This window comes from Aphelocoma coerulescens (genome assembly GCF_041296385.1).
Source record: "Aphelocoma coerulescens isolate FSJ_1873_10779 chromosome Z unlocalized genomic scaffold, UR_Acoe_1.0 ChrZ, whole genome shotgun sequence".
Taxonomy (NCBI): Eukaryota; Metazoa; Chordata; class Aves; order Passeriformes; family Corvidae; genus Aphelocoma; species Aphelocoma coerulescens.
In genome coordinates this window covers 2,069,774-2,085,346 of record NW_027184085.1, presented here as the reverse complement: position 1 = coordinate 2,085,346, position 15,573 = coordinate 2,069,774, and the positions used below count along the sequence as shown (strand labels likewise).

At 50.7% G+C, this 15,573-nt stretch overlaps 1 protein-coding gene across 3 annotated transcripts in view; it reads left to right on the top strand.

The window, feature by feature from the left end:
- The window catches only part of CTIF (cap binding complex dependent translation initiation factor), a 148,106-nt gene that overhangs the window by 120,828 nt on the left and 11,705 nt on the right, over nucleotides 1-15,573 (top strand). For 2 of the 3 annotated variants that reach the window (XM_069001583.1, XM_069001582.1), the window contains exon 10: nucleotides 6,121-6,276. In XM_069001583.1, the coding sequence (XP_068857684.1) occupies nucleotides 6,121-6,276 (156 nt within the window). Of the gene's footprint in view, nucleotides 1-6,120; nucleotides 6,277-14,020; nucleotides 14,292-15,573 lie in introns of those variants that run through there. The other variant, XM_069001584.1, reaches the window with a different exon arrangement.

Genomic DNA, 15,573 nt, shown 5'->3' with positions numbered 1-15,573 from the left:
CCAAACCTGGGAATGTAAAATTGATTATGTTTCTTGTCCTGGGAGTTTGTTTAGCCCCTGCTTTAGAAAAACCAGGAGTTTTCTGACCTTACTTTCCCTTCATGCCCAAATCCTTCTGAGAGGAGTAAGCACTGTGTCTGCCTCATGGATGCAGAATCTTTGAGTTGTTCTTGCCAATGTGGAAGAATTCCATATCCCTGGAATTGTTCAAGGCAGGTTGGATGGGGCTTGGAGCACCCTGGGATAGTGGAAGGTGTCCCTGCCCATGGCAGGGGATAAAACGAGATGAGTTGTAAGATCCCTTCCAACCCAGACATCCTGTGATTCTGTGAGTTGGTCAGTGACATCTAAGGCAAGTTACAAATCATCTGGTGGGGGAATGATGTGTGGTAGGTGTCTGTGGGGTGGTGGTCACAGTCCTGGTAGCCTGGACCTTCACCATCTGGTGCATTTTGGAGCCCTCTGTGATTGAAACAGTTCACAGAACTGTGGCCATCATAAAGTCAGATCCACACTGAAGGCCACTGGTAGGATTCCCTGCTTTTCCCAAAATGGCCAAAACATCCTGAGAAGATGTTCAAATGGTGCAGCTCCAGCATGGAGGAAACGACGTGCTGAAAGCCTGTGGGAGTGAAATGCCTCATGGCTGGGTGAAGCCAGGACCTCTGCAAGGCTGGGCACAGGGTGTCATCTGTAATTTAAAAGCTTTAGCTGCTTTAAATGTCAATAGCTCCTTTGTTGCAGTCATAATAATTGCCATGATTCGCATGTCTGGGTCACACGCCCCAGAGCACTTCGCAGAGGAAGATGAGCAAATCATTCCCGTTTGTTGCCGGATGGGAAATCAGGGTACAGAGGTGATGGCAGCCCACACAGGGCTGGAAATAAACCTCAGTCTCCTGTGCTGCTGTTCTCCAGGTTCTGCGTGGGAGCTGTAGGCTCAAAGCAGGTTTTCTGTCGTCACCTTACTCTGCTCTGTCTTGTCTCCGTGCTGGCAGTAGCGTGGGCAGGGACGGTGTGGTGGGATCTCCATGGGGTTCTGTCCTTGGGTGCAGGCAGAGAGGCCAGGAGTGGCTGGCTGGAGGAAGAGCAGAGCCCATGGAAGAGCTGATGGTCCCACTTCATGTCCCACCACCTCCAGCAGAGGTGTTTTTGTAGTGTTGTCCATGAAGCGAGACATTCTCAGTGTAGCTGTGGGTGGTACCGAGGAGCTCAGTGAGACCCCATATATCCATGGGCAGAGGTGTTTGATCCCTCCCTGGTGCTGTCACAGGTTTGTCCAGCACCTCCTGAGCTGCTCCTGAATGCAAACCACTCATCTCACAGGTCTATACTCTCAGGAAGCAAAGCTGCACACCAGAGTGTCCTGCAAGCCAGGACATAAAGACACGTAGTATTTAAATTCTAAGCGGGGAATAATGCAGTGATGTTAATTATGCAAAATGTGATTTATGGAGCCCTTTCTAGGAAGGTTTGTGCTTCTCCAGGACAGCAGTAAGGGACAGATGCTGTCCAACCTCTGCCCACCAGCTCCCTTCTCCAACCCATTGGATTTGTCTCGGCCCTTTCCCAACAGCCATTTAGGGTTTCACAGAACATTGCCAGTAAGATCAACTATTTAGCACAGCCTATCTCAGCTTTTTATATAGCTCTTAGCACGGATATCTAAGCATCATATATTTCTTTTTGTGCAGTATTTCTGACTCAGTATTTCCTGCCTCCTTGACAATGACTGAGTAAACAGCAGAGCTGCCAGAGGAAGAACCCTGTGTTCACAGAGCAACAAGCCCAAATGTGCCTCTTTTTTTTTCTATCAGAAGGTGGCGATGCTTAAATTAACCCTCATTTTTATCCCTCACTAAACTTTTGCCCTCGAACTTGCTGCTGCCAGAGTCAGCTATGGGTCGGTGGGCCCAGATCTGGGGAAAAGTTATTTGGAACTTGTCTTTAAAAAAGTGTGGCAAACTCCCAAGGGAAGAATTTTCAGCTGCAGCTGTCTGAGCTGGAGTGAGGGCTTAGATCTGATGGCAGAATGCTGCTTCTCATCCCACCTGACTCTGCTGCCCACCAAAAATGTTAGAGGATGGATTTGCCTGCTCTCCCACAGAGTGGCCATTCTTCTTGGCTCTTCTAGCTTGCTCCTAGTCTTGGAACGGTCTCATGTCCCCTGTCATGAGCCGGTGTTGCATGAACTGCATCTACACTGGGATGGGGAGTGGGCTTTCACTGGACTGCAAGAGTGGACACCCCCAGGATGGGGCATTTTGAATTTCCATTGCTGGCAGGAGCTTCAGGCAAGCTTACAAAGGATCCCACAGAGGATGTCAGAGGTTTTGCTGAGCCCTGGGCCATCTCTGTGATGTGTGAACACAGGCCACCCTGACCTACCCATCGCACATGGTGAGGCCCAACACGATGAACGTGCTTAGCCTTCAGATTTATGCCCCAAACTTGTCCTGTATGAGAGCTCTTTAGAGGTCCCCTTGGCATCCCCCCACTTGCCACATGGTTTCCCAATGAATTCTTCTCCCAAACCAGGCAGAGAAGGGAGGCCAACCCTGCTACCTGGTATAAATACGTTTTATTTTAAACTATAGGCACTGAAGGAAGGTCATCCAGTAAACACACCCAGATTATCTACAGGCCAGAGCACCCCCAAATTAGTAATACAATTTGTGTTTAAAAACACAGCCAAACTGATGAAAGATAATTTGCTTACTGCTCTGACATCACCACCTAAGCATGGGGCAAGCCAATCCACAGGTTATTTTTATATAACTCCGTGAGGCATTTCCAGAGCAAATAAAGTTCAATGGGCAGGGCAGTGACCCGGCTGTCTGGTTCCAGAGCTTTTCAGCCCCCTCAAGGCTCGTCATCGGTGTGTGGAGGTCTGTGGGTCAGGGCACGGCTCCATCGGATGTGCCCCGGGCACACAGGACGTGGGGTTTGTTCTCTGCCGGCCGGCTCCTCACCTCTCCCACGTGCTGGCTCTGGCTCATCCGTTTGGGTTGCACAGCCTTTGGAGCTGCTCTCCGTGTTCTCAAAGGGTCGCAGGGCCTGCTGTGGGCATGGCTGGCCTGCAGCAGGTGAGTCACACGTGTAACTCCATTAATCAAACAACCCAGCTGAGCCTCGGTGACGGCAGTGGTCTCCTCAAACACCCCAAGGCAGATGGAACACCTCTGCATGGGTGGCACTCAGTGCACACCGTGGTACGGGTCAAACCTGCTCTCTGAAGGCCAAATTTAAGCACAGAGCTCCCTGGACCACCTTCCTGGAGCATGCTGAGACACTGGTGTAGCACCATCCTGAGGCAGATGGGTTTCTCAGGATGCTTCAGGATACCCCTGGCATGCCAAGTCCAGCTGCCATGGAGGTTCCTGCCAATCCCAGCTCTGGCCTGTAGGCAAGCGTGGTCCAGAAAATTTCCTCCCACTGGCGAGATGCTCTTCCTGCTTTGTCAGAGGAATCAGTGTCACTCCCCTCCTTTTGCAGAATATGTGCAAATCACCTCCTTTTGCAAAGTTTGGCCCAAGCTGAGTCTGAAAATGGAACAAAATTGTTCCCTCTGTGGCATCGCATTCTGGGTGGAAATGTTCGCGGGGCCTTCTGCATCCATCCTATATTCCATCCCCCTCTCCCATCCTTCGTGGGGGGTCCCTCAAAGTCTGCACAAGCTTTCCTGTGACTGGAGGAGAGGGAACCTCAGACCCTTTTCTTTTTACAAGGATCTTCTTACAGCTGCAAAGGTGGGGCAGTGTTCATTGATGTCTCTGCATCACCCACCAGGTGCCACAGGATGAAAAAAGGAGGGTGATGTGTGGTGGAATCCTTTCCTGCCTGGCTCCATCCCAGGCCTGATGAGTTTGGTTTGGTTTGCTGGTTGGTTTATGGAATTTTGGGGGGTTGGTTGGTTTGATGGGGTTTTTTTTACAAAAGATAACCATTTTTAAAGGAAAATGTTGAAGAGTCAGTTTTCTCTCTTGCAAGGGTGCAGAGCAGGGCATGTTTGAAGCAGGAACAAGAAAGAGCAGAGTTTCCTGAAGTGGTTTTTATTCTTGCCCAGTAATCTGGGACTGCAGAGCCCGTGCAGTTATCCCAAGCTGCTAGGAATTTCGCAGCATGCCCCAGAGATCCCAAAATACAGCACAGCTCCCCAGGTATATCAGTGTGGAGCTTCCAGGTCTGGGCAGGACAGAGGGTGCTGAAGGGCATCCAGGCTGGGAGGGTCAGGATGGGCTGGGGGCTGGAGCTGGCTGGGCTGCTGCATGAGACAATGCCGGGAAATGCAGAGGAATCCAGAAAAGCTCCAGGGTTCCTAGGGAGTTTTTTGTGCTCTACATGGGTAGATGGGGCAGAGGAGGGGCATGGGATGCTCTTGCCTGTTTTTTTAATTTCTCAGTAATCAGGATATCATGTCTCTTTGACTTTCGTTTTTGCATTAAAAATCAATTGAAAACTCCAGGACAAGTAATTGAGTAACCCTGGGGTGATAACCTGAGCTGGCAAATAACTCTTCCATTACTGCCCAGGGACTGGCTGGTTAATGAAAGGATGAACTCTGCAAACTCCCCCAGAGAGTCTGGGGAGAACCAGCAGGATTTGGCTGCAGGTTGACTTCGAAGTCGCAGACACAGTTGGGCAACTGACTTATGGAAATGGGTGTAGAGAGGAATTAGTCATCGCTGTTTGGTTAATAAGTGCCTCAGCTATTTTACAAGTCTTTTTTCCTGCATATGCAAATTCATATTTTATTTTTCCTTTTGTAGTGAAACATATAAATAGCTCCTGCCTTGGATCTTCTGTGCATGCAGTTGTGTCTTGAAAATAATCATCATGCTTTTGTCTGGCTTTCTTTAGCAGCTGCTTCACTTTCCTTTGTTCTAAAAGGAAGATCTCCTGTGTGTTGTCCAGGGCAAGAGAGCAAACTTTGGTGTGGTGGCTTTTTTATCTCCCCAGCTTTGCAGAGAGCAGCTGCAGGTCAGAGCATTTGCAGCAGCAAAGCCCTTTGTCTCAGGCAGTAGGAATAAACTGAGATGAAAAAGATAGAAGGTAATTTATTTAGTTGCTGGATTTCAAAGGTTGTGCAACCTGCACTGGGAGCAAGCAGTGTGGACAACGAACTTGTCCTCTTCTTCTTCAGTGTTCCCCTGCTTAGTGTCTACTAAACTTTAGTACCAAGAAAAGGTCTCTATGGAGACAGACAAGCAAAGTCGTGTGGGATGTCATGCAAGAACCTCTGCTGCATCTCTTAGGGCCCAGGGAAACCTTCTTGACTCTGAGCACGATGCACCCCCCTGTGCCATCCTCTAGAAAGGTTTTTATTTGCTTTTCTGTGTTGCCTTGTGCTCTTTGCCATACACTTCCATTACATACATCCCTCTTCCTACCCTGCTTTTGGACAAACCCCTTCTTTCACCCGAGCTGGAGGTATGATGGAGAGGCAGCTATCTCCCTGTGTGCTTCCTCCTGATGCTGATCCATAAATCACGTCACTGGGATAATCCTTAGTCATAGCAACCATCAGCTCAGGCGCAGGGTGACCTTTTAATGCCAAGCCCAGGCTGCCCTGATCTTCTGGTCGGGCAGGGAGCCAGTCTCTGCCATTATTTTGTGAGACGCCAGAGAGCAGCCAGACCATTAGGATGCTCCTGGCCAGACACTGGGTCTGCTGATGATACTGGAATGAATGGGCTGGGCAGGTCAACCTGGACCACCAAGCCCAGCACGGCCACCAGCATTTCCTCTGCATTTTATTTAACCTCTCTGTTGCTGCCTTGATTCAGTCCTGGTGGTGCATACAGAAAAGAGTCTCCGTGTCTGTCAGGGGGGACAGGGGCACAGGGGACACCGTCTCTAGTGCAAGCTCTGGCAGTTATTGCAGGAGTTGGTGCTGTTTCTACAGTACCTGCTTTCTGGTGGCTTTGCTGTGTTGAAATTGCAGCCACTCCGCACGCATTGAGTAATCTCCCCACTGTTACTAAAGAGTCAGTCTGTCTGTCTGTCCTCCCCCCGCCCCGAGTTTCAGTTTCCTCCTAATTCCCTCTCTAGACAGCCGTTGCCTCTCCCGTGGTGGTGCGGTGTTGCTGATGCAGCCTCTTGTCTCTGTGCCTCTTGCAGAAGGATTTCTCCATGCGGGAGGAGCTGCAGCAGCGGGACGTGGAGCGCTGGCTGGGGTTCATCACCTTCCTCTGCGAGGTCTTCGGCACCATGAGGAGCAGCACCGGGGAGCCCTTCCGAGTCCTCGTCTGCCCCATCTATACCTGCCTCAGGGAGGTAAATGCCTTCCCACTTTGTCCTTCCCCACCAGTGGGACAAGCTGTTGTGTTGCTGTGTGGAGATGCCCATGGTCCATGGATGACACTGGAAAGGCTGTGGCTGCCCCTGGGTCCTTGGAAGTGTCCAAGGCCAGCCTGGACGGGGCTTGGAGCAATCTGGGGTAGTGGAAGGTGTCCCTGCCTATGGCAGGAGGTCAGAACTAGATGGAGGATCTTTAAGGCCTTTCCAGCCCACATTCTAGGATTCCATCTCTGCTTTATAATTCCTAGAGGTTTGCTGTGCCTACACTTCTCACTCCAAAAGTACCCACATCTGCAGGGATGCTTGGCTCTTCCTGCACGTTGTCTTTGTGCTCGTTAAAGCACAATATTTAAAGCTTGCACTCCCTTTGTCCAGGGGTTAGAAAGGACCAACAGTTGGAATGGCAAACCCAGCACTGGAGTTTGCCAATCACAGTGCTGTGAAAATCCCCACCTAAGCAACTTAAACAGTTTCTTAAAGCAGGTGAAGCCACCTGTATAGATGAGACAGACTGAGGGGAGGAAGGAGGGAGAGAAATGAGGGCCCTAATGTCCTCAGACCCCACCCAGTACAACAGAAACCCAGCTCTGTCATCAGAGTTGGAGATTTTTTGGAACTTGATCTCCTGATGAGCTCCCCGTGGCTCAGGGTGGTGGCAGAAACCTCACTGAGTACATACAGAAAAGACAGCTCAAGTGTTAATGTTCCATAGAGGAGGAGAGGGCTTCCCTCCATCCTGTTTTAAAAATGGTTTTGTCTCCTGCTGGTGCCTTTAGAAGACTTTCTGAGAAAAACCCGCCTTGTTTCCCAGAGCTGGAGCTGTGAATCTCAAATTGTCAGTGGTGCTTCTGTCAGGCCATAAATAACTCACTGTAAAATAAGTTCTCCGCTAGACCTCGGGCAATGGAAGGATAAAGAAAGTGCTGGTGATGACTTTTTTTACATGCATGGGAAGTTTCCTCTGAATGCAAACACACCATAAACATTTTGTCTGGGTGGTAGTACTGTGGGAAGGGTTCACAGATGGTGACTGGAGTGGTGGAGAGTGCGGGCCTCATGATGAGACACACATATCCAGAGGAGGAGATGGGAGAGGGACGCTAAGAATAGCCAAACTTCCCCAAAATCTCTGCCCACTGAGGTATGTGTCACTTTCTGGGGAAGATCTTGACGTCTAGCAAAGCCCCCGTGCCCATCCACTTCCCATCGTAATCGTGACACAACACAGCCCTCATTCTGCCAGAGTTTTTCCCTGCCCACTCCCATCTGCCCTAGCCATGCTGTCACTGTCCCTCTTGTCACCTTTCTGCTCTGTAGGGACATGGTGGTGATCTAAAGGTGTGCAGAAGGACGTGAATTTAATGTATCAGGGATATTTTTTGCTACAGGGCAGCTCCATAAAAAGATTTACTAATTATATCAAGATGTCATGCGTAAATTTGCTCTTAAAAATACATTTCTGTTCCTTAGCAGGACAGGTCTGTCCCTGTGGTGTTGTTTGTCACAGATGACTTTACTAGGTGATCTTTAATAGCGAGGTGATCTTTAGGTCCCTTCCAACTCAAGCCAGTCTGTGACTCTAGGAAGACTCTTAGCTTAGCTGACATGGGTGAGCCTGACTCTTCTGGCTCCCCTGCCCCAAAATGGTTGTTCTGTGACTGCTCTCTCTCTGCAGTGCTCTGACCTTGGTTCATGCCATCCCTCTTCCATGGCTTTGGAATGGGTTTTCATCCTGACACCTTTTTTTGCCATTGCCAGCTAATCCTGCTGCACAGGGCCAGCCCAGGGGAAAGGATCACCTTTTTGTTTATCAGCAGTGACAAGCTCTGAGATGATTGCCAGGGCCAAAGGCAGGCTGTAGACACAGCTGAGGAGGTGGTGGGGTGCTCTTCCAGCTGCACCCAGGAGAGGACAGGGACATGTGCACAGGCTGGCCCTGCTGGGTGCTCTGTGAGAATGTGGAAAGTCCCTGACTGTGCAGAGTGTTCAGGCCTTGTTGATCCCCATGAACCACATGGGTTGGTGTCCCAGCAGAGCAGGGGGTGTCACCATGGCCTGTAAAGCTTGGGACTCCCACATGCCTCAGGACAGGTTCACAAGGTGTAGTAGCACTCACAATGGGTTTTTTCCCTTCTGCTGATCAGAGCATACGTCCCCATGCACATGGCTCAGCCCCTCATCCCTAACTCCCTTCATGTTGGGTATTCCCCAGCAATCTCCCTCTGTGCTGCCCACAGTCCTGCACGAGTCCCTCTGCTTCCATCCACCCATCCTTTTACCATAAATCGTTAGCAGAGGCAAGATAACATCTTTCCCTCTGCCTGTCCTTTCAGCTCCTCTTGCTTTTTAGTTTCTCTTTTTTTTTTCCTTTTTCTCTTTTCCTTTATAGCTGTGGCAGACTCAGCTAAAGGTCAGAAAGGCAGTGAGCAAGAGGAAAGAGAAAATTGCCTGATGACTGAGGCAAGAATGTCTCTTCCCTTCCCCGTGCAAAGCTTCCTCTCTCCAGCTCCTTTCCCCCCCAAATAAAAGCTTATTCACACCATCATTAGCTGGGTGGGAGGGAGTGAGGGTGGCCGTGAGGACATCGGTGCTGGGTGGGGAGGAGCTAGGGACATGGCTGGGGCATTGGGTGACAATGTGTTGTTTATTGATCGGTGTGGATGGGTTGGTTTTGTGGGCTGGGAAAGAAAAAAAAACAAAAACCAAACAAACACAAGTTCATTTAAGGTGAGGCTGGAGTGATAAATGCTGGGGTTTGCTGGCTGATCGACCCGGCGCCCATCGATGTCCTCGGGGAAGCAGCCAGGCCTCCGTGTCTCAGCAGTGGGTGGTAAACCATGGCAAAGGAAATTTGGGTCAGGGCTGCCACCTCGCCCAGGCAGAGTTTTGGGAACCAAAGGAGTGGCTGTGCCCCTTGGCACAAGCAGAGTCCAGACCAAGTCCCCCTCCCGGGTGGGCTCTGCTCCACCCTCATCCATCACTTGAGCTTGAAACCAGGGGAGAAGGAAGGGACTGCCATCACAGCCAACACTGTGACAGCATCTCCCAGGAGCAGAATTCCCTACCAAATAAAAAAGTTTAATTTCTATGACTATTCCGAGGGTTTTAGGGTGGGGTTTGTGCAGGCTGAGAGTGTGTCCTCACAGTGAGGTCTGGTAAGGTCAGCATTAGGATTTTAGGCAAAGAGATGGTTTGCCAAGGGAAGTAAAAGGTGGGTCCAGCTCTCATTAAAATAGTTTAATGGAGCACAGTGCATTTGGATGGTGGTTTGGACCAAAACATGTTTTTCTGCTAGGAACAGTGCATATTTTAAGTTGGAGAAAGGCAGTGGATGTCCAAGGTTGGCCCAAAGACCTGGAGACATCTGGGGAAAGGAGGAGAGCCCTTTGCAGATGAGAACGATTGCAGCCATCAGATCTGGGAAGCCTGGGAAAAGAATAACAAAGCAGAGATGTTAAATAGAAATAAAAGCGCTTTCCTCCCATTCTTCCCTCAGAACTTCGGGGAATCAAGGGCGAGCTGGAAGAAGGCATTGTTCCTGGGATAAAGGCTTTCCCCAGGGATGGTTATGCTGCAGCTAGGGCACTGTGGGTTTGACCCTTGCCTGCTTCCAGACCTTGCTGGTCTCACTTGGGACCAGTGGTGGCATCTTGCAGGACCCCATTGTTCCATTAGGCTTTTATCTGGTGAAAACACTTTCAGCAGTATTAAGAAGTTGTCCCGTCTGCTGTGCATGATGGTCTTAAGCAAGAGGGATGTCCCGCTCTCTCCTTCCAGCCCTGTAAGCCCTCTTGACTCTGGCCTCACTTCATTTCACAAAACCACTCTAAATTTGTCCCTGAACATCTCCTTCTGCCCTTTCAAGATGGTGAGATGTGAACATGCTGGCATCCATCCTGCTCCAAAACCTCTGCCCCATGTCCAAACACCAAGGATCATGCTGAGGCATGCTCCAACGATGCTTCATATTGCATGTCCCCCAAAACCAGGAGAATAACCAAGGGACTTTGGTTCTTGCAGCCTGGCCATATTCTTCTTTTCTGTGGCCTTCGGCAGAGTCAGCAAAATGGAGAAATTGGGTGGTTAAGGAGAGGGAGCAGCAAATGTCAGTTGAACCATCAGAGCCCTGTGTGCAGTGCAAGAAGTGCCCCGTGGGTACTGAAGATGTAGAGATAATAAATAATATTATTTGCCATCTATTGTTCACTGATTGTCACCACTTTTGCCTTCCCTAAGGATGGTGTGAGCTGGCTGTCCCTCATCCAGCTCTGTGCTCCCATGTCTGTGTGTGAGTCAGCAGGGTGGCCATGGGCCACCACAGCTCAGTGCCCTCCCTGCTTCATCCCCTGGTGCTGCTGGGGAGGGGGAGCATTAGGACTGGATCCCAAGGGGCCCAGCCCAGTTCTAGGTGACATCTGACCTCTGCAGGGAAGGAGGGATCAGAGCCAGTGTGGCTGTTGATGAGTGCTGTTGGGAGGTTTGCCTCCTCTGGTGTCTGTCTCATCCTCAGCAGATGTTGTTGGGACACCAAGGAGGTGGCCCTGGGGCTGGGAGCTGCCACCTCCCTGCCAGCCCTCCGCCAGGAGCAGCCAATTCCAGCCCAGGTGGCTGGTGCCAAGTGCTGTTCAGATGCGTTTGTTTGTTCTTACAATGCCATTTAGCAGCCAGGTAACCTGAGCAGTTGCCTATGGCAGCAGAGCAGGAGGGTGAAAAATCTGTCTCAATGGACTCAGGCTCAAAGTGATGCCATGTGGCAATAATGCCACTGTGGTCCCTCGAGGCACCTCAGCAGCTGGTGTCCCACCCGGGCAGGGGACACAGGGAGGGCTCTGCCACCTCTCAGGCCCCATAATAACCCTATTCCCACCCCTTACCCATGTCCCTGTGCTCTTCTCCTGCACAGGGCTGATTTTTTGTTGAAAGTTTTAAGTTTCCTCTTGATACTTTCCTTCACCCCACTGAGGTCCTTCTCACTGGTGTCTCCTTGAACACATTTCAGTACATCCCAAACTTGCTGTCACTTCCAAACTTCACAAGATCGTTCTGCTCAGCTCCTCCAGGTCATGGATAAGGATGCTAAATAGGGCAGGTGTGGGGATAACAACTTGGTAGTCCTCATCCCCGGCCTTCAGGCAGAGCTGAGTTGGAACCTAGTGGCTACAACCCTCTGAGCCCAACCATCCAACCCGTGTTTTTACCCATCCAGTTGTCCTGGCTTGGATACAAAGGGACTGGGTCTCAGGGGTGACAGGGGGCTGCCTTGGCACCATTCCCCTCTGAGCCCCCAAGGTGCCTCGGACAGGGCTGTTGGGGCAGGTTCAGAGCAAACCCCAGGAAGCAGCTCATCACAGGAGGACTAATTAAACTGCAGAACTCCTTCAAGCAGGACCAGTTCACGGAGATCCCTCCAGCTTGAGAGGGTTATTGCTGCTGAGGCTGGGTGTGTACCCTGGGGTATCCCCATAATAGGGATGTGGTCATTGGCCTGACCCAAGACAGATGCTTTTAGGGTCTCAATACCAACCCTGGGGACCGAGGGCAGCTCCCAGGCACTGTGAATCAGCGGGGATCAGACCCAGCAGGCTGGCAGCAGGCAGGACAGTTGCTTCTCTGCAGGAGTTGTCTCCTACCTCCAGTCTGGTTGGCAGAGACAGTCCCATTTCAGCATCGTTTAAAATCTTGGCACGCTCCCATCGCTTCCCTGCCTTGGTACACGCTGCTAACTGAAAGCCTCAGGGTGGTGGTGCAGGGAGGATAAATACTCCCCATCTAATTGCCTTCCCCCCACGTCTGAGTCTGCGGTGCAGCGTGTAGACGGGTATCCACTCCCCTCCCTTCTCTTAGTGCCTGTTATCTCCTGGGGCCATGCTGCGTAATTTAGCAAAATATTCTAACACAGTAATTAACGTCTGAACTTCAAGAGGGCACTGCCTTTTCACTGTCTCCTTCAGAGGAAGAAAAAGGAAAACCTTCCCGGCTGCAGTTGGATGAGCGAGGAGGGTGGTGCTCTTTGGAAAAGAAAATTGTATCTTTTAACGTGGGTTGTGTTGGGTTTTGTTAATCACTCTCACTTTTTAAAAAGCATCAGCCTTTTGAGTCAAAAAAAGGGTCTTTGACAGTGTAATGAGATGCTAGGATTTTTAGTATTATTCTCCGAGTCAGAGAATGAAACAGAATTTTTGCTTTATCAAATGAGCAAAGGCACCAAGGGGGTTGGATTTTGACCCACACCACGCTTCCACTCAAGAAGCTCCATGAGGCCCTATGTGAACAGAGAAAACATGTTCTTTATGAAGAAGGAGACTTACATCCTCACGGAAGTCCCCTTCTGGTTCGCCCATATCTGGTTCTGCAAAAACCTCAAAGGTTTGGTCTCCAGTCTGGTGGGACAAACTGGGAAGTGTTTTGTCTAGGGAAAGGATGGAGGAGGCATGAGGGCTGTGGGCATGGGAGGGAAGGGATTTCAGAGAAGGAGTGAAAAAGAGTGACTGGGGGCCAGGGACATGGGGAGGAAGGAAAAGTGAGGAGAACAACAAGTGGGGAGTTGTCTTGGGAGTCCAGGAGATGTGGGTTGAAGATGTGGAAGAGCTGGGAGGAAAGTCTGGGGTTTGGAGCAAGTGGGGCACGGGGGTAAAAAGGGGTTGTGGACTTCCAGAGCCGTGGCAGGAGGCAGAGTGCAGGAGCAGAGTCTGCAAAGAGCAGGGGTGGATGCCTGTCTGTAGGACCACGCAGGGCAATGGTGGATGTCCCTGTACATCTGTGCCTGCCATACATAAATAAACAATTAACCATGCAAAAAGCTCCCATGCCCCCAGATCCCCATAGCTGTGCTGGCAAAAACACTCCTGTGAATGCAGCTTATTTGGGAAACAACAGATTTCTTTTAATCCTCGCCATTTTGATCAAAGGGCATAGTTAAGGTGGAGGAGGTCGAGTGTTATTTGGGAGCAGATGAGGACAGGCCAAACCGAGGAGGACTGCCCAGTGCCTGGAAGCCCATCTGCCCTGTTGAGTGTTTCATGTGCAGGAACATATTCTTGGAAAGCCACAGGACTCGTTCAGTCCCAGCATTAAAACCATGGTGTTGTATCTTAAATAGGGGAGGGGAAATGCCACCCTCGTTTCTCTGGGACCCGCGGAGAAGGCAGAGGAAGCAATTTGCGCAGATAAAGAAGTGAAGCCAGATACCATCTCACAGGATGGTCCCTCCTCCTCGCGTGGCTTTGTTTTTCTCCCTCGCCCTCCGTACCAGGCATTGTTAGTTCCCAAAAACCCTTTCAATGGGATGTAAACACAACTATTTGCGTCTGCCGCCGCGTGCTCGCTGCCTCTGCAGAGCCAGGAAAGCGCAGAGCCTCCGGCCAGCCAGGGTGGAGCCCGCTGCAATCAAGCACCATGGTCTCGCCACTGTTTCTTTCCATGTTTTGTGTTTCCCCGGGACCCTTGGGATGAGATCACATCCTCCTCTCCCAGGGTTATTATGTCTTCGGACAGGCAGGATGAAGCCAGTCGTCTGGGTGGCTTGAACTCCCTGTGCACCCAGACCGGGTGGCTCTGGTCGTCTGTCCTGCTCACCTTTGGGTCCTGGAGGTCCACCTCCAGCCAGGGGATGTGTAACCACCAGGCTACTGTTGGATGGCAGCATCCGGGTTGATGAGTGACCAGATTTTCTTCATCATTGTCTCCAGTAATTGCCTCTTAATGGTTTCCATCTTCGCAGGAATTCTTTCTGCTGTTCCAGATCCGGGGAGAGAGAGTGTCGTGTTTCATGGTTTCCCTTGTCTACAGTGGAAAGGAGTAGGAGGAGTTTCCCACGACTGGGTACAGGATTTTGTTCCTCTGGCCTTAATTCAATTTGCTGTTAAGTATCTCTGAGTTCCTCAGGAGCCTGACAAGGAGGATAACCAACATTTTGGTTTACTCGATGCAATAAACAAACTAATCTCCTCTTACCATCCTCCCAGGGAGTCCTGGTTGTGTAATAGGAGAACAGAAGTCTCCTCCTGAGCTGAGAAGAGCACATCAATGTAAAAGGAGTTGTTGCCACCAAAACTGGTTTGAGTCATCCAAAATACGTGAGAGAAAGTGCCTGCTATGGACGAGGCTATGATGCAGCCATGCAGGCACAAGCAGCTCCAGCACAGAGCTCCTTCCCCCCTGTGCCACTTCGTCTGGGCAGCTGCTTGTGGGATCAGCAGTGGCCCATGCTGGTGGCCTCTTCCTCTTGGAGCAGCAGGAGCTGCTGTCAGTACATTTTTCTCCCAGGCTGAGACCACAACAGCCCAGTCAGGCAACTGGGAAGAGGGTTCCTTCCACGAGACACATGATGTGGTGGCGCCTTGTGTATCTTCTGTAGGCTTGAAAACTTCCCAGATCCCCAGAGAGCTGTGAGCAGAAGGGAATGGGGAGAAAAGCACCATTGCTAGTGGAAGCAGCTGGACACAGACTGCCTCTCCCAGCTCAGCTGTGTTTTCAAATCCCAACAAATCACATTCTGGAGCGCTGCAGAGCCTGTGCCTTGTGCAGAGATCAGCACAGGCAGCTCTGTAAGGAAAAGGTTTTCCCCAAAATTTTGTGTTTGGGCAACCTCAGCGTCAAATGGGTGAGCAGCAAAGATTTCACTTATGCCTGTGCACTTCTAGAAGTCTGTTTCCATGTGCTCATTTGTTTCTACTCTGGAGAAAGTCAGTCTCATCTGACTTCCTTCGATCCCAGAGAGGGACTCGGTGCCCCTTTAGAGAGGGTGGCACTGGCATAGCTTGTTGGTGGGCACAGGATGAGCTCAGCTGACCTTCTGATATCCTGGGTCAATGAATTGATACATCTGACGGTAGCAAATTGTAGAAATCCTGAAACTGGCCCTGTGGTGGAGCATTTTGCAATCACTCATCCCCACACCCTTGTGTGTACTTTGCATTTTCCCCAGTCCTGGCTGTTTTCACCACCCCGTGCCCTGTGACAAGAAGAAAAGTGGAGCTGTACCATTGCCTATGTCTCAGAGAAGTGCGTGACTGTCCCCATGCAGAGCCATGCAGTCCCATGGATCTTATCTCAGGTGTCTTCCTTAAAGACTTGTGACAGTCGATAAGGGGCTGCTGGAAAGGCAGAAAATTGCTACTGATGTATGTCTGCACAGAGCCCGTGAAGCAGAATTGTCCTGTGCTCCCAGGAGGACCCACATAGCAGACTGTGAGGATTCCAGGAGGTTTTGGGAGCAGGAGTTCCCCATCTGTGGTCCATTAGAGCACTGAGAGTACCTGCAGAGCTGTGTTA